This window comes from Trachurus trachurus (genome assembly GCF_905171665.1).
Source record: "Trachurus trachurus genome assembly, chromosome: 17".
Classification (NCBI taxonomy): domain Eukaryota; kingdom Metazoa; phylum Chordata; class Actinopteri; order Carangiformes; family Carangidae; genus Trachurus; species Trachurus trachurus.
In genome coordinates this window covers 5,728,717-5,751,312 of record NC_139900.1, presented here as the reverse complement: position 1 = coordinate 5,751,312, position 22,596 = coordinate 5,728,717, and the positions used below count along the sequence as shown (strand labels likewise).

The following is a 22,596-nucleotide window of genomic DNA, read 5'->3' as shown; positions in this document are numbered from 1 at the left end:
ATATCTCTGTGCTTGATGTGCTGTGTTCTTCACTTTTTTTTTTTTTTTCCTTTTTCCCTCTTTTTCCTCCACTTTTTTTTTCTCTTCATTTTATTTGTATTTTCTTTTTTCATTTTTCTCCTCATTGAAAATCAATAAACATATTTCAAAAAAATAAATAAATAAATAGCCAAGAAATAACAAGTGACTGTGTCATAATGCCTAGAAATAATGGTAAATTTCAAAGTAATGTCGAGAAAAAAAGCCGTGCACAGACATTAAACAAAAGAATATAAAGATGTGTGAACCAGATTTAGCAGAAAAGCTCATTTCCATCTGTAATCTATTACATAACCCAGACCCCAAGACAATAAAACTAGAAATATACAACATCTACACAACATAGATCGCTGTCCAACAGGCTACTTCTGATATCAGTGCTGGTTTAACTAGTAACTGTAACTAATTACTTTTTAAATGTAACGAGCCCAACACTGGTGCGTGTGTGTGTGTGTGTGTGTGTGTGTGTGTGTGTGTGTGTGTGTGTGTGTGTGTGTGTGTGTGGGACTGACTCGGTGTGTCCCTGGAACACGTTGACAGAGTGGATGGACGGGTCTCTGAAGTCCCACAGTCTGAAGGTCGTGTCTCTGGACGAGGTGACCACCAGGCGCTGGGTGGGGTGTGTGCAGCAGTGGGTCAGCTCCTGGTCGTGTCCTGAGAGCACAAACACACACACACACACTGTTATTATCTCATAGTGTGGTGAATGTGCAGGTCACAACTTGTCCACCAGAGCGTTGTGGAGTTGTTGGATTGTGTATTTGATGAGTTTGATGAGGGAAACCAAGAAATCCCATGAGCCTCTGTAGCGTAGCTCTGAGCAGCTCACGGCTCTGCTCCGCCGTTCTAAAAACAGCTTGCACCGACAATTAAAGGTAACGAACCTACTGCTATGACTATAGGGATTATGGCAATGGGCCAATTTGCCAAAATGTTGAACTATCCCTTTAAGAATTTAAGAGAATTATGGGATATCTAAAGAGATCGCAAAACACCTTTCAATGGAAACATCTGCAAATAGCAATTGTACTTTTTCGAAAATTTCATTTTTCATAATTTCTGAAATATCGCTTTTCAGGCCACCACCTGCTAGCTGGGTTAGGGTTTTCACTAAATAAAATTCAATTCAATTTCCTTTTATTGTCATCGAAGCACAACAAAATGTAAGTGCTTCTCTCCTTGATAATTTAAGAGAATAAAAAAAGAATTATACAAAGATTATTTTTATTTATAAAACGGAAAGGTGAAATCCGGCGATCTGATTGGTTGTTAGCCGTGGTATAATGAGCATATACCACGGCTACTATTCTAAAGCCTTATCACAGCGTAGGCTATCACTCCGCTTCAGGCACGTATGACTGGTATGAATGGAAGTTGTTGTCATGTATCCATGACAACAGACTGTTGCTGTCCGTAGCAAAAGACAGCTGATGTTTTTACGATGTTAAAAAAGTAGTTGAATTCACATGTTTAAAGGGATAGTTCAACATTTTGGCAAATTGGCCCATTGCCATAATTGCTATAGTCATAGCAGTAGGTTCGTTACCTTTAATTGTCGGTGCAAGCTGTTTTTAGTACAGCGGAGCGCAGCAGCAGGCTGCTCAGAGCTACGCTATGGAGGCTAAGGGAATTTCTTGGTTTCCCTCATCAAACTCATCAAATACAAAATCCCAAAACTCCACAGCGCTTTTGTAGACAAGTTGTGAGCTGCACAATCACCACGCTATGAGATAATGACGGAACGATACGAAACGGAGCCGTTTTCGAGGTAAATTCATACAAAACCGCTGATGCGCGTTGCGTTCAGGGACAGTTTTTCAGCAAGCAGTCTCCGTATTTACCCTGTATTTACCTCGAAAACGGCTCCGTTTCGTATCGTTCCGTCATTATCTCATAGCGTGGTGGTTGTGCAGGTCACAACTTGTCTACAAAAGCGCTGTGGAGTTTTGGGATGTTGAATTTGATGAGTTTAATGAGGGAAACCAAGAAATTCCATTAGCTCCAATTAGCAATTAGCTCTGAGCAGCCAGCTGCTGCGCTGCGCCGTACTGAAAATAGCTTACACCTACAATTAAAGGTAATGAACCTACTGCTATGACTATAGCGATTATGGCAATGGGCCAATTTGCCAAAATGTTGAACTATCCCTTTAAGGTTAACTTTCACCTCCGGGGAGGGTTAACAATGGTAGAGGGGACTGAGCAGTGACTTTCACCTGAAAAAAAAGCGGAGGAAAAGACGAGATGCAGAGCTACTTGGAGCTAACGTCTGGAGAGGTGGGACTATTTTTTCCACAGTGAGGCTATTTTATTGGATAATATGTATTTCTGGTTGAATAAAACTACATGAAATTGATTGCGTATCCCTCTTTCATATTGCCTTTATTCGTAACCGTTTTATAAAAGCAATATATCATATCATATATTGCTTAAATACAGTATCTCTTCAATAATCTTTGTACTGTGAACCCAGCTGGTGTTGGTGTAACGTCCCGTGTCTCCGTCCTACCGGTGAGCGAGTGGACCAGCTCCGACGTCTCCACGTCGTACAGGTTGGCGGCTCGGTCCCAGGACGCCGTCACCACCTGTTTGCCTCCGACCAGCCAGTCGGCGGCGATCACGACGCCCTGGTGGCTGCGCAGCGTGGTGGTCGCCACGCGGACCGACGGACAGTCGTTGGGACCCTCCACCTCGCCGTCGGCCTCGTCTTTATCCGAGAAGTCCACGTCGTCCTCGCAGGGCGTCTGCTGGAGAAGAGAGGAGGGGACATCAGAGAGAGGACACACACACACACACACACACACATAGGGCTGGACGATTATTGCAAAAATCATAATCACGATTATTTTGGTCAATATTGAAATCACGATTATTTACACGATTATGCCGGGGGGGGGGGGGGGGGGGTAGCTTGACCATGCTACACTATTACCTTAAATAAACAGTGCCAATGTGTGTTTAAGGTTTTTAAGTTTATAATTTTAAATATGTATTCAAAATTTATTTAAAACTTTTTTTTTTTTAAGTTTTATGATCCAGCTGCAGAAACTATACAGGATGTTTAACTTAACTTTTCTACATTTTTACCTTGAATAAACAGATTTGGAGTAATTGTCATGGTTTAACTTATTAAGAGGGAGAATGGAGGCTCTCTGCTTCCGTGTGTGTCGCTTATTGCGTCTCTGGGATGAAATCCAACCTGGGAAGATCAGAGCCTCCGCCCCGCTGCGCTGTCCCAGCTCTCGTCACAAACGCACCCCATAACTTTTTTTTTTGACGCGCCCACGCGCCCCATAAGTGATCTCTTGTTTATGACAGATTAAACTACACAAATACACGTTGTAACATCGTATAACGTTATCCGCCGCGTTAACATATGCACATGTAGCCTACGGGCCGGGGGAAGAGGAGAAAGAAGAGGAGAAAGAGGAGGAGGAGGAGGAGGAGGGTTGTTGCTGTGCGGCCGCTTTGAGGAGACGAGCGAGTGTTTTAAATTATTATTTCCCGTTCATTCGTCCTGAGCGGTGGCCGCTGCTCTCGCGCATGTGTGTTTTTCAGAATAAAACACCAATAGACAAAAAAATAATCATTTTTCTTCGATTACAGTGTTTTTATGATCGTGAGAAGCCAAAATTGTAATCACGATCAAAATTCGATTAATCGTCCAGCCCTACACACACACACACACACACAGGCCAGAGATACTCACATTCATGTCAGCGACCGGCTGCGGCGTCGGCAGCTGCACCATGTATCTCCAGATGTGAGCCGTCTGGTCTCCGGAGGCTGAGGACGAAGAGACGATCAGAGTTTTTTTTTTTTTTTTTTAACAATATTTTTTATTGAATTTTAACTTTTACAAGAAAGGGATGGATACAAAATATGGTCCACAGGAATGAAAAGCAAAACAAATAGACAAACAAAACAAATAATAATAAAAAAAAACAAAAAAAAAACAACAACCGTCAGCTCAGATCTATATAATTAGGGTTCAGTAAGAAAAAATATACAGTATGAGCATTCAAGAAAATCCCTGCAACATTATACAAGTAGTCTACTTGCCAGCCCATAGGGCCCCATTGTGAACCCGGAAATGTTGAGTACCCCAAAGTTTTATGTTAGAAATAGATAGTATGGGTCCCCAGTATTCAGAAACTGCCGGATGCTAACTTATATATATTGGACAATTAGCATAACGGACATAATTAGCATAAATTAGCATAATTTCCTATATGGGCAATATTTCAACAAAATTGACTTGGCTGATCTGGGCAATATTGGAGTGGTTTTAGGGGTTATTGATGATGCTGAATCAATTTCTGACATTTTCAAAATTCAAAATGGCTGTCTAAACCGGAAGTGACCAGATTTTAACTGCCAGTGGGCCGATTTTGATGGATTTAAAAATCTGGTCACCGGTTTAGACGGCCATTTTGGATTTTGAAAATGTCAGAAATGGATTCAGCATCATCAATAACCCCTAAAACCTCTCCAATATTGCCCAGATCAGCCAAGTCAATTTTGTTGAAATATTGCCCATATAGGAAATTATGCTAATTTATGCTAATTATGTCAATTATGCTAATTGTCCAATATATATAAGTTAGCATCCGGCAGTTTCTGAATACTGGGGACCCATACTATCTATTTCTAACATAAAACTTTGGGGTACTCAACATTTCCGGGTACTCATTGTTGGCAAGTAGACTAAAGAGACACCAGGCTCTACATACTTCAAATAGGGTTCCCAAACTTTATGGAATTGGTCTGTTCTTAAATGTAATATGCATGTAAGGTACTCTAATGGCACTAGATCAAACACCGCTCCTTGCCAGCCTTTAACAGTTGGTACCCTGTCATTGATCCATTGTAACAGAATATTCTTTCTCGCTGCATAAGTAAGTATACAGTACAGCCTCTTATTATGTTTTGATGTTAAACGACGATTTGGGAGGCCCAAAATAAGAGACACTGGGTCCATCTCCAGTTTTATATATATTTATCCATTTCAGATAGTACATTAGACCAATACATTTGCGAGACGATCAGAGTTAACGATGTTTTAATAAAACTGTCACTGAGCCGAACACACTGAGGTTAAAACTGTGATAACACACGAAACGTATTTTTATAGTTTTTAGAATCCAAATCCAAATGTGTTAATTTCATTTAAAACATTATCAACATTTTTTCAGCTGCAGTAAATAAAAGTGAATTTTATTCTGAGGCTGTTTCAGTAAAATATACAAGAGACCAATTTCACAAATGTTTTTCATAAGAGCATCTCTACATGTACGGCACTCATTTTTTAAAATACCGACACAAACACAACTCATTCTCTTTAATGAGGTGATCACCTGAACCATAGAACCAGATTATAAAATCCACACTAACATTATCCCCCCAACACTGATTTATAAACTCTTCCTAAGTTAAAATATTCATGTTGTGTTGTTTAGGAACGAATATGAACTTGTTTTCTTTGCATTGTTATTATTATTCAAGGTCGGAAAAGACTCAATATTCTTTGTTATTCTGACTAGTTTTCAGTTTGCACTAAATGAATGCTCTAAATGACACATACCTATAAATGCTGCTATGGGTATCTGGGAATGCCCTCAAATGGAAATTTCGTTGTATGATTGATATACAATGACAATAAAGCATCTAATCTTATCTTATAAATAGTAAAACCAGAGAAACTCATGATTTAAATGGTCTATTTTTTTTCCAGAGCTGTATATACAACATTATACAGTTTATAATGTGAGTTTCTGACCTGTGAGCGCCATCTGCTCAGTGGGGTGGAACTTGATGGAGTTGACTGTGGAGACAGAGACACATTTATTTATTACAACAAGCTTTTTCAGAATAAAAAAATTATGTTTCCTCATTTCATTTATAAAAATGTACTGAAACGACAACAGAGTGATTTTAACCGTGACTGTACCTGATCCCTGATGGCCCAGGTATTTGAGGAGGCACTTCCCAGTTTCAATGCTCCACAGCATGGCCGTGTGGTCTGTTGGGACGAAAAACAACGTTTATTCATCACTCACTGTTTTCACACTTTTTTTCGATTTGTTGATTGAACCGTAATTTAAAGTAATAGTTCACCAAAAAATGAAATTCAGTCATTAGTGACTCCCCCTCATGCTGATGAATACTCCGGAGTAGTTTTTTATTCCTCAAAGTGCATCTGGAGACCCGGGAGGCCGGTTCCTAGTCCAACCAAAACTTTATACTATGAGAGTAGGGCCAGGCACAACCACATCCATAAAACTACACAAAAACCATTTGATATTCCTCCACACTGCTCGCCCACTGCAATCCAAGTGTCCTGAAAGGAAATAGTCCAGAGTTTACTGGAAACAACATCATTTAGGACATTTTTACAGCCTAAACAGTCCTGTATTGCGCTCTGACGTTCACGCACCCCAGGCAAATTCAATACAGGACTGTTTAGGCTGTAAAAATGTCCTAAATGACGTCGTTTCGAGTCAACTCTGGACTATCTCCCTTCAGGACACTTGGGTTGCAGTGGACGAGCAGTGTGGAGAAATATTAAATGGTTTTTGTGTAGTTTTATGGACGTTTTTGTGTCGGGCCCTATTGACTCTCATATAAAGTTTTGGTTGGACTAGGAACCGGCCTCCCAGGTCTCCAGTTGCACTTTGAGGAATAAAAAACTACTCCAGAGTATTCATCAGCATGAGGGGGAGTCACTAAATGAACTGAATTACATTTTTTGGTGAACTATTCCTTTAAAGATTCTCAACAGACCGACACAGAGAGAGAAAACCGAACCGGTGGAATCAGATTAAACACACGCAGCGGTTAAATAAAGTTAAAGTCGGTGCGGTGTGGTTCGGTACCTGCGGACGCCGTTCCCAGCACCACCGGCTGCATCCTGGTGACGCTCAGGTCCCAGATGCCGTCTCTGTGGCCGGCGTACTCCCGGACCAGCTGGCACACCGCTCTGGACGTGGTCGCTTTGAAACTGGACACAATCTGACGCCGACAATAACAACAACAACAACAACAACAACACACACACACATACACACACGTTAACACACCACACCTGGAGATCGATCTGTCTGCAGGTCTGTGTCGTCCTGACTGGGTTCCTACACACAGAGGCGACGGCTCCACTTGAAGCTGCATCTCAATAAACTATAATACCATGGAAAAGTGCATTTACAGTAGTTCAAAGCTCCAAATCAACTACTGAGTGAATATAAATGGACGTAATTTTAACATTTTCATATCAAAAAATGCTTTTTCAAATTGGTCTTTTGTAATATTCCGTTTTTTTTAAGATACTGAATGTTAGGTCTTCATTGAATGTGAGCCATAATCATTACAATTAAAATAAATAAAATAAATAAAGATGTAAAATGTTTCACTCTGTGTGTAATAATGGATCTATATCAGGGGTGTCAAACTCACTTCAGTTCAGGCGCCACAAACAGCGCAACTTGATCTCAAGTGGCCGGACCAGTAAAAATAACAGCATGATAACCTATACATAAAAACAATTTTGAATTTTTCCCTTTGTTTTTAGTACATTATCAATCTACTACTTTATTTATTTAACCTTTATTTAACCAGGAATAATCCCATTGAGATACAGAAACTCTTTTTCAAGGGGATCCTGGCCAAGAGAGCAGCGCAGTCGGTCTACATGAACTACACACTTGAAAAACACGAACAAAACAAACATAAAAACTGTTAAAACAGTTTTCATCATTACATTAGAATCACCAGCTGCGTTCGGTAAGAGGACATGTGCATTCAGGAGTCAAATAGTACTTGATCCTAGCTCTAAAACCTTCCATACTTGTATTGGGATGTAATCCATTTTAACATAATATGCACAACAATATGAACAACCTGAAATTTATTGATAAAAATATGTGCAATTTCAAATTTTTTGCACTCTGCCGGGCCGGTTTCGACACCCCTGAGCTATATAATGTATTAGTTTCACTTTTTTGAATTGAATTACTGACATAAATAAACGTTTCCATCATATTCTAATTCATTGAGCTGGTCGTTATTAGAAATATTTACATTTTAGCTTTGTAGGGAGCAGCATGAATTTTGAATTTTGAATCTTACTTTCCAAAACATTTCCATTTTTTTTTATTTTCAGGTCTGTGTAGGAACCCTGGTCTGGTCTGGTGTGGAGGGGAGTGGGGGAGTGTCGGGGTGGGGGAGGGGAGGGGGGGGGGAAGCAGGTCAGCAGCAGAACTGAGGGTCACTGAGGAGCTGCTCAGTCAGCAGGCTGCGTTGTCATGTGCCGGGGCTCAGAAGAAGCTTTTAACTTGTTATTAATATTCATCTATAATGTCCCCGGCGTCTCCCTGATGCTTCCACAGCGTTTTCATGAACAAAACGCCGGCGATGATGATGATGATGATGATGCATTAACCCAGATGTGACACGTTAAGTATCAGCGCTGTATGTGGAGGTTACAGTAGCAGACTGGGATTATTGTAGATTAAAAAAAACATGTGAAAGAAAGAAAGATACATCTGCAGGAGGGAGGAGGCAGCAAGAAGATTTAAAAGAGTTATGGTTTTATATATATATATATATATATGTATATATTAAAACCCTCCTGTTGTCCTTATGGGTCAAATTGACCGGATCTGTTCCCTTCCTCCATCTTTCTTTCCTTCCTTTTCCCCTTCCTTCTTGCCACAGTCTTTATTCCCTTCCTTCCTTCCTTCCTTCCTTTTGTCCTTACTTTCTTCCTCTTTTGATCCAATTGACCTGATCTGTTCCCTCCCTTCTTTCCTTTCTTCCTTTCCTTTGTCCTTACTTCTTCCTTCCTTTTTGACCCAATTAACCCAATCTGTTCCCTCTCTCCTTCTACCTTACCTTCCATTTTCCCTTCCTTCTTTCCCTTCTTCCTTCCTCTTTCTTCCTTGAACGAATCTGTTCCCTCCCTCCCTCCCTTCCTTCACTTTGTCCTTACTTCCTCCTTCCTTTTTGACTCAATTAACCCAATCTGTTCCCTCTCTCCTTCCTTTTTCCCTTCCTTCTTTCCCTTCTTCCTTCCCTGAACGAATCTGTTCCTTCCCTCCCTCCCTTTCTTCCTTCCCTTCGTCCTTCCTTTTTGAGCCAATTAACCCAATCTGTTCCCTCTCTCCTTCTATCTTTCCTTCCTTTTTCCCTTCTTCCTTCCTTTTTCTTCCTTCCCTGAACAAATCTGTTCCCTCCCTCCCTCCCTCCCTTCCTTTCTTCCTTCCCTTCGTCCTTCTTTCTTCCTTCCTTTTTGACCCAATTAACCCAATCTGTTCCCCGTCTCCTTCCTTCCATCCTTCTTTCCCTTCGTCCTTCCTTCCTTCCTTGACCCAGGAGGACAACAGGAGGGTTAAAAAAATTAATAAATAAAAAACATTAATTCTGATGAGTTGTGTTTGGGAGGTTTGGTGGACGAGGTGTTTACATTAAAGATGGGGATGATACAAACGGGGCTCTTGGTTCGTTTTGGGCACAGACCACTAAATAAGTTCCAACTGAAAGGAAGCAGGAAGAGCAGAGAGAACGGCGTCACTCCTCTGAGAACAACAGTTTTCATCTGTTATGTTACCACAAAAACAGATATTAAATCATCAAACCAGTCGTGTTGTTGTTGTCCAAATCAGAACTGAGGATGTGAAGAACCACTGCTAAGCAAAAAAAATAAATTAAAAAAAGGAGGGGGGAGGTGATTGCTGGTCGTTAGCAAGCAGGTTGTTTTTTTCTTTTCCCTATTAGTTTGTCTTATAATAACTCATTCAAATGCAACTCTTGTTTAACTCTTGTCACATTTACCAAAGCAGCAACAGGGACTTTTAAGGGAGGTTTAAGGAAAATGTGAAGCGCCGCAAAAATAAGCTGCAGGCGGCAGCGACTCGCTCTAGTAACGCGTCCAGCTGTTAATGCTCCACTAGTGTTTGTAGCTTCAGTGTGTGTGATCTGCTGCAGCCTCGCCATGATTCTGCTGGTTATTACTGATACACAGAGGATCAGAGGATTGTTTCACAGGCTGGTGGGTTTTTTATTTATAGAAACAAAAGTTATGTCTGAGGCACAATCAATATAGCAGCTGATATGAGCTGATAATAGATATATTGGTGCTGCTGGTGCATAATGATGAGACTCAGCTTTAATTTGAGCTCCATACAGTATAAAGGTAGATGTTTGTTTTAAAGCTCCTTCAAAATAAAGGTAGATGTTTCAAAATAAAGGTAGATGTTTGTGTTAAAGCTCCATACAGTATAAAGGTAGATGTTTGTGTTAAAGCTCCATACAGTATAAAGGTAGATGTCCATGTGTAGTGTGATTATTAAGCAGCTCTAGGTTCTGTATTAATACTGTGAAAGTATCAAAGCCTCAGTCCACAGAGAAATGCACACAGCCTGTATTCAGAAACTGAGCCTTAAAACCAGCCGACAGGACTTCCTGTCACTTTGTGATGTCACAACAGAGCGGCCAACCAAAGCCCCGCCCACCATCCTTTGCAGGATTTGGTTTCCTTTGCTCTATTTTTTATTGGATCACTTTAGAAAACAGTCAACCAATCAGAAGAGAGGCTACGGTCACAACCTCTGAGCAGATAAAACCTCATCATGTTTCTTTTTTGGACAATTTATAACATAAACAGATATGAATTGATAAAACCATCAAATCTAACAGTGTTCATCTTAAAAGACAAAAAAAAAGCAGAATCTGATTTGGCTGAGCTCGTCTGAGCAGACCACACACTCCACACTGTGCCATCGCTGAGCAATGATCTAAAGCAGCGGAGAAATGCTCCTCCGCCTTCTTGACTGTGATCTACTCTTCAAGGCACAGGAAAGCGTTCTGAGGCCGACGGCTGCTTCGTGTTAAAACAAGTCTCCAGAGTGTACCATTATGTGAATGCCAACAAGGAGCTGAACCAAAACTGAGGAGGTGCAACTTAAGAATAAATATAAAAAAAATTAAGAATATTTAAAAAAAAAGAAAAGAAAAAGCCTGTTAGTGAGATAATAAAGTCGTGTTTTTATCTCACACAGAAACCAAAAATAAACTTAAACTCCTACATTTGAATGACCAAGTCTCTTGGGGAGGGAGGCTCGACCCCCTGGCTGGGCTGTTCATGCATATTGGCACACAAGGGGGAGAAATCAACAAGTTACCCATGGGTTTCCACCCCACAACTCCCAACCGGTTACGCTGAAGTTGCGGGATCCACCTACTCTGGCATGGCAAGAATTTGAACGTGGCTACGAGCAAAAAAAAAGGGGGTGAAAGACAGAGAGCAGTTCGTTCTTCTCGTTAATATTTCATCACACACTCACCAGATGCTGGACAGTGGATCTCACTTTTCCATGTCTGTTCAATAAATACACATTTTCTGACACGTGTTTCCAATATAATATAATATTTTCAATATGCAATAAAGGAAACACCCGTCTGTTTAATGCAGAACACATTAACAACACCACAACAAACATGTGTTAGTGCAAATACAGGCAGATTTCAACCTACAACACTGCATGTCAATCACTTCTGTAAATGTAATGTTATTATTTATGTTAACATGTACAATAATAATCTCACAAACACAGAATAAAACTTGTACCTTGCTTGTTGAAGCCTTGTAGGTCGTCTTCAGCTTCTGTGAGAGCTGACTCGTGCTGTGACTCGCTGTGAGGAAACAAAGATAATCACATTCAATTAACAGTGAAATGAATTAATCTGATTAGATGCTTGTTATTAAAAACAATGCATTTAAAATGTAAAATGTTTATAAGAATATGGAGCGTGACTCACCTTTGGTTTTCAGCGCTCCTTTGGCTAAATCTGCCCCCTCGTACGTCTGCCCCTCTGCAGCCAGGCGGTCGTTCAGCGTTTCGATCTCGCGGCGCACTAAAGGTTTAATACAACAGTTTAAATCAACATGACGCAGGTTTCACTGTCGTCATTTTAAAATCTTAATGTCTTAGCATCAATGTAGAGAAAAGCTCTACCCTCAATGACCTGAGTTCAAATAAAAACACATAAATATACTGATTTGTAAGCACTCTTTGATGATTAAATCTGAACTACTTCTCTCTTGAACACTGTAATAGGGTCAAGTGGTGTAACCGGCATTTTTTCACAAAAATCTGTCTATATTCTCCAACCAAACAACATGTATATATAGTTTTTCTCTATTTAAATAATATTTTGTACATAACAGTACATATTTTGTTATAAATAGTTAAATCTTTATATTTTATTCCTCCCTTTAAGTGTCCTTTACTTCTGTGCTACTGTTGCAAGTAAATTTCTCACATGTGGGATCAATAAAAAGTCTTATGTCTATATACAGGAAAATAAATCTGGACTCAAATGTGGAATAAATCTTGCAAAACATTTTGTTTCTTGACAAATTTGAAACAATTTGTCATAAAATATTTAATATTTATCATTCTTTGTGTTTACACCATTTGAAATTTTCAGGGACATTCAGTTTTACTTTTGTGGTGGTTCAAATGTCATTTTAAATGATATAAAACCAACATGCAAACCTGCAAAATGTACATTTTAACAAATCTGATGCTTTGAAAACTATTATTTATTTATTTTGATTTATTTAAAATAATTTCTGATTCGTCACTGCCCCGTTAATCCCCAGGATAAGAGCCGTCGTGACTTACGCTCCAGGTTTTCTATGTAGAGGTTTTCAAACTCCCTCTCGATCTGGCTGAACAGGTCGAGCAGATTGCTCCTCAGGGACAGCGGCAGCTTGGAGTCCTGCAGGGAGACGACAGACGGACATGAGACACAAAAAAAAAAAAACACTGAGGACACAAACATCACTGAGGGAAAAGGACGGTGCATCGACCAATCAGTGTGAAGGAGAATAAAAGGCTCGGATGTAAAGCACAGAAAGAAAAACTAAACAAACTGTCACCTGGATGTCAAACCACATCCAGGTCCTACAAAATAAAAGCCTGTGAGCTTCTGTTTCAGGACTTTAGATCACTGGTGTGAAACCTTGACTCATGACTTCCATCCCATCTCAGAAAGCAGATGCACAAAAAAGCTTTTAAATTCTCAACCTGCCAGTTACAAACGTACTCTCTGTCTAATAGTCTACTTGCCAACAATGAGTTCCCGGAAATGTTGAGTACCCCAAAGTTTTATGTTAGAAATAGATAGTATGGGTCCCCAGTATTCAGAAACTGCCGGATGCTAACTTATATATATTGGTCAATTAGCATAATTGACATAATTAGCATAAATTAGCATAATTTCCTATATGGGCAATATTTCAACAAAATTGACTCGGCTGATCTGGGCAATATTGGAGTGGTTTTAGGGGTTATTGATGATGCTGAATCCATTTCTGACATTTTCAAAATTCAAAATGCCTGTCTAAACCGGTGACCAGATTTTGAAATCCATCAAAATCGGCCCACTGGCGGTTAAAATCTGGTCACTTCCGGTTTAGACAGCCATTTTTGAATTTTGAAAATGTCAGAAATGGATTCAGCATCATCAATAACCCCTAAAACCACTCCAATATTGCCCAGATCAGCCAAGTCAATTTTGTTGAAATATTGCCCATATAGGGAATTATGCTAATTTGTGCTAATTATGTCAATTATGCTAATTGCCCATTATATAAGTTAGCATCCGGCAGTTTCTGAATGGGGACCCATACTATCTATTTCTAACATAAAACTTTGGGGCACTCAACATTTCCGGGTTCACAATGGGGCCCTATGGGCTGGCAAGTAGACTATAAAATAAAATAAAACAAGATATTATGGAGATGAGAGTCGGATCTGCACAACTTCATCAATGTATTCCTGCATGTTTGACTTGAAAATAAGAAAATCCAGACTCCAGACTGCGAGGCATGAATGAATAATGGAGGTTAAACCAAGACGTTGTAGCTTCATAATCTTAAATATTTGTGTTTACACCCGACCACAGTCAGAGTGGAGGAGCTGTGTGAAGATCTCAGAGCAGCTCACACCAGACATCCTGAGAATATGGACAAAAACCAAAGCTGCTCTACACGCTGAGGAGGTTTTTATTTGACCATTTGTATTAAATGTGCATCTTTCCTCCAGCAGCAGCAGCAGCAGCAGCAGCAGCAGCAGCAGCAGCACTGTGAATGTAAGCTGGTTGTGTTCAATAAAGACACAAGGGGGTTTGTGTGCTACTGGCTCGTCAAGCACGCTGCCTTTGTCTCCACAGAAAAGCCTCGTCATTCAAGGCTTCATATAGATTTTCTTCTTCCCGCTGCTGCTCACGAGTCCGAAGCAAAGGCAGAGACGAGAAATCACCTCCAAGGCTTTTTCTTTCTCTTTCTTTCTTTCTCTTTCTTTTTTCCGTCCAGTCATAATGAAGCTGCTCGGTGAGTGGAGCTCTGTTTGTAGCGCTCACGCCGTTGTTGTGTTTCTAAAGAGATCAGCCCAGAGAGCTGCGACACATCTGACACAAGTGCACTGAAGAAAAGCAGCAGCTCAGAGGAGAAGCTTCTGCACGTAGAGAAACACGTATGACACATGTACATGAGCATCAGAGAGAGAGCAGCACAAAGACTGAACCAGGGAAGTGCAGCAGGGCATAAAGGTCTGAGACTGAAGGACAGAGTCTCTCCTCCTGCAAATAAGACAAGACGTTCTGGCCTTTTACATCGACAACAACATTCGTGTTTATGTCCTTCAACATTCAAACAGGAAGTAGTCTGACTCTCTCCTGGAAATCTGTGTTGTTCGCTGTACGAGCAGATTCGCTTCCTCACAACATCAACAATTCAGGGAATTTCCCCTCAATTCCCATGTTTCCTGAATCTCTCTGACAAACGATAATCCAAACAAATTCATCCGTGTGGAAGCTTGTGAAGCCTCTTCAGTCTGTTTCCATTCACGTTTCTATGTAAAAAAATTAAAAATATGAACTGGAAACATGTGGATGGAAATGAATGTGGAGAAGGAAACGACCTTAATGACACAGAAACCGTCCAATGAGCAGCCGACGTCGAGTCATGTGACTGTAACCTGCACCGTATCACACAGAACAACATAAAACCTCCTGAAGGTGTCTGAAGGTGACTGTAAACCTTCCTGCTGCTGGATCTCCTACAAAAATCACACGTTTAAAGGTCCAGTGCGTAAAATCGCGGGAAAACCGTGACACGTAGCATTCAGATTCTGGTTTGCAGCGCAACAACAACAGGACTGTGACGACTGGGAGTATTTCAGGAGCGATGAGGTGAAGATCTAAACCATTTTATCACATATCTGTTGTTTCCTCCTCCTCCTTCTACTTCGTTGGTTTATCTATGAACGTGAAACTCTTGAATCGTGCTCTCTGACTGGCTGGATTTTCCGTTCAGGCTGCCGTACAAACATGGCGGCACAAGATGGCGACACTCTCTAAAGCAAGACCCTTGTTATATATATAGATAATAGAAGAATTATAAGGCTACGAAAACCAAACAAACTTTATTTTATAGCGATTATACAGATATATATTCAGATTTTGCCAATAAACCTTGTTAATTATTACAGACTGGACCTTTAAAGGGGAGGAACCACCACACAACACCAACAACAACACCTCCTCTAAATACTAATCAAACCTATAAATGACACCAAACCAAACCTTTACAGCTAGAGCTAGCTTCTAAACGCTAACACACGACTACGGTCTGAAACACACACACACACACGGAGGCAAACACCTGAAACTTACCTCCATCCTCATGAAGGACTCCAGATTATCAGAGGACTGAGACCAAAACGGGACCAGAGTGAAAAAAAACAAAAGGAGTCATGAGGAAGGGATTTACTCAGCTGGCTCCGGTCCACAGCCGCTCTCAACCGCTCCTCAGTCTCACCGCTCTTTATTTACACTGTGTGTGCATCACAAACTCTGACTGCTTCCACTCTGCTTCAACACCGGCGGCCGGGCAGCGATGATGATGATAATAAACCACTGAGATGGTCCAATGAGTCAATAAACTAATCTGAGTCTGATCATCGAAGACAAGATTCATGATCTAAAATATTCAGGTTTTATACTTTTACTCTTTGGGGATATATTATCTCTTCATCAGTTCTTCTTTCTCTCACCATAAACAGTTAAATTCTGATTTTGTAACCACAGCATTAAAGATCTCTGAGACGTCTGTGCTATAATTATTATTTACCGACTTAGTTATTTGTTGCTCGGTTCATGTTACTTTCAGTTTGTCTTTGTATGTATGAATGTGTTTGTATATGTTTTTATATGTATATGACTATATAGAGAGATAAAGACTAGTAATCATATGTTAGAATAAATCTATATGTATATAAATATAATAATATATTAGAATAAATCCAGTTAAATAACTCATAAATTAACTTACTGTATATATTATAATGACTAGATAACTTGATAGATAAATTCAAGTAATAATGACTAGATAACTTAATAGATAATTTATGAATAAGAGGTGGGAGTAAATAAGTTTTGCTTCTTCCCACTCCTTTTCGGATATGAAACAAATAAACAAACAAAACAAAACAAAAAAATCAAATTACCTTTATTTTTCAATTATTTTCTTTTATTTTTTATTATATATATATATATATATATTTCTTTTTTTGTTCATATGTTGTCTTTGCAAAGTTTTTATATGTTATGTCTGTCCATTTCTGTATTATGTTTTATTTCTTTTAACATGTCCGAAATAAACTTAAACTAACTACCTAACTAATAATTTCAGCAGTTCTTTGGGTTTTTTTAACAAAATGAAAAGTCTGAAAAAGTCAGTTTATCTCCTGACTAGGGATGTGTCATCATGATTTACTTGTTTTCACAATTAATTGCGGTATTAAACGCCACAATTATTTAATCGTAAAGGTTCCCAAATACTGTCACTTTCCAAAAAAGATTATGTCGGAACCGTGTCGGCAGATCAGCGCAACAAGCACAGAACGAAAACAAAGTTACACAACATTATGAACGATCACCTGCGGGAAAACCACCTGGCTTTGTACACCAGAGTAAAGGTAAATATACACAGTAACTGGGTTAAATTATGTTAATGTTAATTTACCTAATGTAACACTGAACTGGTAGGAACTTAAATGTTAGTGCCTCATTTGTAAGAAAAAAAAAAAACGATCAAAAACCACTTCAAACATTTCCTCTGAAGGATTAATAATTGGTCCTATTTTAATAGATACTTTAAATAATGTTTGTATAATTAGAAATGCAGTTATATTTTGACTATATTTGATTTTTACACATTCATAGTGTTGTAAAATGATTGAATATAATAACCGTAATAATCGTGATTATTTCTCTGATAATTGTACCAAGAAAATCTATAATCGTGACATCCCTACTCCTGACAGAGGAGTTTGACAACGACAAATGAGGAAACTCCAACACTCACCAGAGGAGAAACTACATCACTCACTCAGTCACACACACACACATTTATATAATATTAAACAGCTGGACTCAAATAAAAAACAAAACAGAAACAATGCTGCTGATGATATGAGGTCAGGATCAGAGGTCGGCTGAAGCTGTCCACAGTCCGCTCAGCATTTGCGCAAAATTCACATTTGACATTTCATATATTTTGTCATTTGAGAGATGAAACGTTGTTTTTCCAGTTCAACACACACACAAACCATCTGATTAAACCTGATCAACTGGGTCAAAATGCCAACATCACACCGTTACATCACGTTTTCACACTGATCATCCACACTTATCTCTGCTTTACTTAATCTCCACTTAGCACAATTTACTCCACTTGGTTACCAGGGCTGGAACAAGTGCAAGTTATAAAGTCTTTCAGCATTTACTCCTCAGGTTGCTCTACTTACTGTATTACTGTATCTATTGTTATTTATTTTATGGTGCACTATGCACTTTATATATGTGGACTGCTGTTAAGTCCACCACAGGTGCTCTAGTGTTTTATTTTACTATTTTAATGAACTGAGTTTTATCCTATTTCATGTTTTATCTGTGATTTGTTTTCACTGAAACAAACTCCAATCAACATGTTGATATGGCAGTATATTGGCAAGTATTGAATCTTGAATCTTGTTCAGATCAGCAGGTTAAAACAGAAGCGTTAACTCAGAGCAGAGAGATGATTTCACATGTAGGTAAATTGTAGAAACTTGTCTCGGTCTTCTTCACCCAACCCCTCAGGAAGTGAAACTGTTCCTTTAGTGAAACCCAGCGAGGCCTCAGCTCAGTCAGACTCTATGATCTCATCAGTGGAGTATAAAAATGCTTCGTCTAATCTGAATCCGGTCCGTTTTAACACACTCACGGTGTCAAAATAACCTGAGAGCAGCAGCAGCAGCAGTGACTGTGGCACAGTTAAGCCAGCGACAACACGCAGCAGCATCCTGTGCCCTCTAAACGGCTGCATTACAACCTAATTGGCTTAGAGCTTACAACCAGAGTGCTTACGGGTGCTGACAGCGACAGCCGGGCGCAAGGCTAATGATGACCGGCCGGCGGGGGCGGAGGAGGGAAGAGTGTGACACCCAGGAAGAACCAGGAAGCTGTGGCCTAGTTTAAAGGGCAATTCCAGGTAAATTCAACCTGGGCTCTAGTTAGTTTCCTAATATTTTAAGATTTTCTTTCTAATGTTTCCTGTTCTGCAGTAGTTCTATCTGTCTCTGCATCGCCACAGCAGCGTATAATGGGAGCAGAGCGATCTTAGGCTGTTTACATCCCACAAAACCATGATTTTTTTGTCTTCAAACACACATTGAGGGGTTTGTTCACTTCAAGAAAGCAGACATGTTTGTAAACGGAGCTGTAACACAAAGTCTTACGAAGTCTCATGCGATAGTCAAGTTGACGGCTCAGTATGTATACAGGTAGAATAAACAATTCACTTTAAAGAATTTACTCTTTCTGTTATGAAGATGTTGTGGCTCAGAGTTGATTTTCCATTGCTGACAAAACAAACGGGAACTTCAGACGACCTTTAAACATAGTGAGCCGTCAACTTGACTATCGCAAGACTTTGTATTACAGCTCAGTTTACAAAAAAAGTGGTTTTGTGGGATGTAAACAGCCTAAACAGCCTGAGATCTGCCCACTCCCATTACACGCTGCTGTGGCGATGCAGGGACAGACAGAACTACTGCAGAACAGGAGAGACATTAAAAAGAAAATCTATTGAGATTCATTCTGTTAGAGCTAAAATATTAGGAAACTTAGAGCCCCAGGTTGAATTTACCTGGAACTGCCCTTTAATATGAATGTAAATCAGCGAGTCATAAATAATCACCTGTCCCTCCAGCATGTCTCTCTGCAGGCCGGATCGGTCCTGCTCGGTGCTGTTGGTCCTGCGGATGGACAGGCTGTGGGACTTCCTCTTCTGCTTCACCTGACGGGCGGCGCCGCTGCTCCCGCTCTCCACCGGCATCTCTGCGTCCAAGCCTGATGATGTCACCAACCAGAGTCTGGAAGCACAACAACAACAACAACAACAACAACACAGAGAGAGAGAGGAAGGTGACTAAAGGGTCCGGAGGAGAAATGATCTCAGGCTGGAAAACACATGACGACAGGCAGCGCTGCGTTTGCGTCTGGCAGAGGTTGTGTGTTTGGCAGCGTGCATGTGAACAAAAAAAAAAAAACAGTGTGAGATGACAAAGTGAAGACGTGTGAAACCGAGTGTGAGTTGGTATAACAGGTTCAACAGCAGACGGAGCGCCATGGGCACCTGAGTGAAGGTGCAACAAGAGGAACTGCTGAGACAAAAACTGAGAAGAGCTCAGCAGCGACGACACAACAGGAAACTCTGCACACGACACGACACAGCAGTTGTTCTTTGTGTAATACAACACACAACAATATCAACCTCTGATAACTTCTCTAACTTCAAAAACAGTGAAATTAGGAATTTAAATATTTGAGTTTGATTATTTAATAGTTTACAATCATTGAATATTACCACAATGCACAATCTGAGAGGCTGTTACCAGTTCATTTTTTGATTACACAAATGAAATGAAGGACGTGGAGTTAATCATTTCATCATCCACTAGTCAACTAATCATTTTTGGTAATAAATGACATGTCAAATTATCAGACGTGATTGATTTCCACCCGGGGCTGCACTATTATAACAGAAATCACAATGTAGTCAAGTGTGAAATCCAAAATCACAGAAGCTGCTTTTTATTTTTTATTTTTATATGAAAGGTTTAAATGTGTCTCAACATTGTTATGCATTAAATCAGCACCACCACCACCACAACTGTTGTGTTGCTACAGCTCAGAGACGCCCTGATCGACAAGATGTACTAAAGGAAGAAAATCACATCAAGAATCAACAATATTGTTTTTAAGTGACCATGAAAAGCAAAAATGACCATTTATACAGCTCGTTTATATCTCAGAAACCTCTTGAATTGTAATTTAGCATTTATTTTGAGGTAATGAAGACAACCAACTAGTGATTTAAATATATATATTTTAAGAAATCTCCCAGATTTAACTACAGCTCTCAGACCGTAGCCTGGTTTTCTCCCCTGTCATGATGATACATCTCCATTAGATTCATGTGTCATGTTCACGGTTAAAAATGAAAGTAAATCTCAGTCTTTCAGTTGAAGTGTTGCTATTTTCTTTTCTTTCTTGTTACAACACACACACACACACACACACAGGGCTGTGTCATCCCTGTGTATGTGTGTGTGTGTGTGTGTGTCAGGATGAGGGACTCATTGTTGTTGTGGCAGCTCATATCACAGTAATGACAACATAAGCCTGTCTCCAGCTGCCACATATGAAACCAGTGCGTTATAGATTTGCCCTTGACCTGACACATAAGACGCTCCTGTAAACAAAGCAGGGTTGGGGTGGCTCTTTGATTTTTTTAACCCGTTATTTATTTATTTTTAGTCCATTAGCCCTTTTTCCTGGATAAAACAGCCTTGTGTAGCTGCTGTCAGTCACGTTACTTCAAGTTAGTTCCTCTTACTGTCAGTAACTGGAGAGGAAAAACAACCTTTAGGCCACATAATGTCTCGAAGCGTTTGGACAAACACGTAAAAGCACCAGTAAATGAATTAAAACACGAATAAATGAATTAAAGCGTCAACATCTGACATCTCTAGACAATGTTACGTTAGCTTAGCCTGAGTTAGCCGCCGTTAGCCGCTGGTGCTAATAGGCTAAAAAAAAAAAAAAAAAGCCCCAAATATGGACTTTTTAAACTTACCGGAAAGTCTACAAATACTCCGTTTCACTCCGTGGGAACACCGTGGTGGGAAATGTCGCCTTTTCTAACATTTTTTTTCCTTCGATGTAGTTTGGTTGGGGGGTAAAAAGGGAGAGGAGGTGGGCTGGTTCAGTCCAGACTCTCCGTGTTGACAGTTGACGAGCTGCTGCTCCGTGACGTCACAGACCGATAACGAAGCCAATTCCGGCCCCGTGGATTTTCACAATAAAAGCCCCTAACGGTAATTTTCGTCGAAGAAACAGACTCGGTTAAAAAAAAACGCGTTTGGTTCACGTTTTCTTCTGCTACTACGATCTCATTTTAACGCATTGTTACAAAAAAATAAATAACAAATGGGCTTTAAATCACGGATTAAAATGTTTTACAGTCTCGCCATAGCTTAGTTTATGCAGTTGTGTCATTACTACAGCATGAAAACAAACGCCGAATTGAAGAGTTTATATTCATGGTATGTTTTTTTTTTTTTTTTAAAGGAAGTCTCTAAAAACCGGTAAGATACAGAAAAAAGAAACAGATGAGGCATTGGGATTCTTTAGATTTTCACAATAAAAGCCCCTAACGGTAATTTTCGTCGAAACAGACTCAGTTAAAAAAAAAAACGCGTTTGTTTCACGTTTTCTTCTGCTGCTACGATCTCATTTAAAACGCGTTGTTACAAAAAAATATATAACAAATGTCTTTTAAATCATGAATTAACGTTTTAGAGTCTCGCCATAGCTTTATCTAAAAATGCAGTTGTGTCATTACTACAGGGATTGAAGAGCATAAAAACAAACGCCGATAAAGAGTTTACATTCATGGTATGTTTTTTTTTAAAGGAGTCTCTAAAACCGGTAAGATACAGAAAAAAGAAACAGATGAGGCGTTGAAATTCTTTGGATTTTCAAAATAAAAGCACCACAATATTGAGACAGGCTTTACTTCATGTATTTATTTGGCTCCTTTGTTAATGAAGATTTGTACAGGAGGCATCATCGTCATCACTTTATCCAAAGTTAACCCAGCATTTCTCTGAGCCATATATAAACTGTAAGGCATAAAAACTTTCCTTTAACCACCTTATTGGCAAGAGAGAGAGAGAGGGAAAAACACTGTGAAATTGTGTACAAATCAGTTTACCAACTGAATAATATTTCACATATTCACTGTAAATCAGGATCAGAAAGTTTGACCTTGACAAATGCAGTGAAAAGAAAGCAGATATTAATGAACATGATGGTTTTAGAGTCCCTTTTTCCATGTAGATCTTCAACTTGGGGAGCTGACAAACAAGACAAACTATTATTATTA

At 39.7% G+C, this 22,596-nt stretch overlaps 1 protein-coding gene across 3 annotated transcripts in view; it reads right to left on the bottom strand.

Annotated features, from left to right (window-relative positions):
- The window catches only part of LOC311001056 (WD repeat-containing protein 37), a 28,378-nt gene extending 6,931 nt beyond the window's left edge, over positions 1-21,447 (bottom strand). For 2 of the 3 annotated variants that reach the window (XM_083992015.1, XM_083992017.1), the window contains exons 1-11: positions 21,286-21,447; positions 19,345-19,519; positions 12,722-12,818; positions 11,853-11,948; positions 11,662-11,726; positions 6,914-7,049; positions 5,989-6,060; positions 5,818-5,862; positions 3,748-3,824; positions 2,548-2,785; positions 552-693 (exon numbers count right to left, since the gene is read on the bottom strand). In XM_083992015.1, coding sequence (XP_083848141.1) covers positions 552-693; positions 2,548-2,785; positions 3,748-3,824; positions 5,818-5,862; positions 5,989-6,060; positions 6,914-7,049; positions 11,662-11,726; positions 11,853-11,948; positions 12,722-12,818; positions 19,345-19,482 — 1,106 coding nt within the window. In that variant the 5' untranslated portion in view covers positions 19,483-19,519; positions 21,286-21,447. The remainder of the gene's footprint in view (positions 1-551; positions 694-2,547; positions 2,786-3,747; positions 3,825-5,817; positions 5,863-5,988; positions 6,061-6,913; positions 7,050-11,661; positions 11,727-11,852; positions 11,949-12,721; positions 12,819-19,344; positions 19,520-21,285) is intronic. The other variant, XM_083992016.1, reaches the window with a different exon arrangement.
- Positions 21,448-22,596: the final 1,149 nt, after the last annotated feature.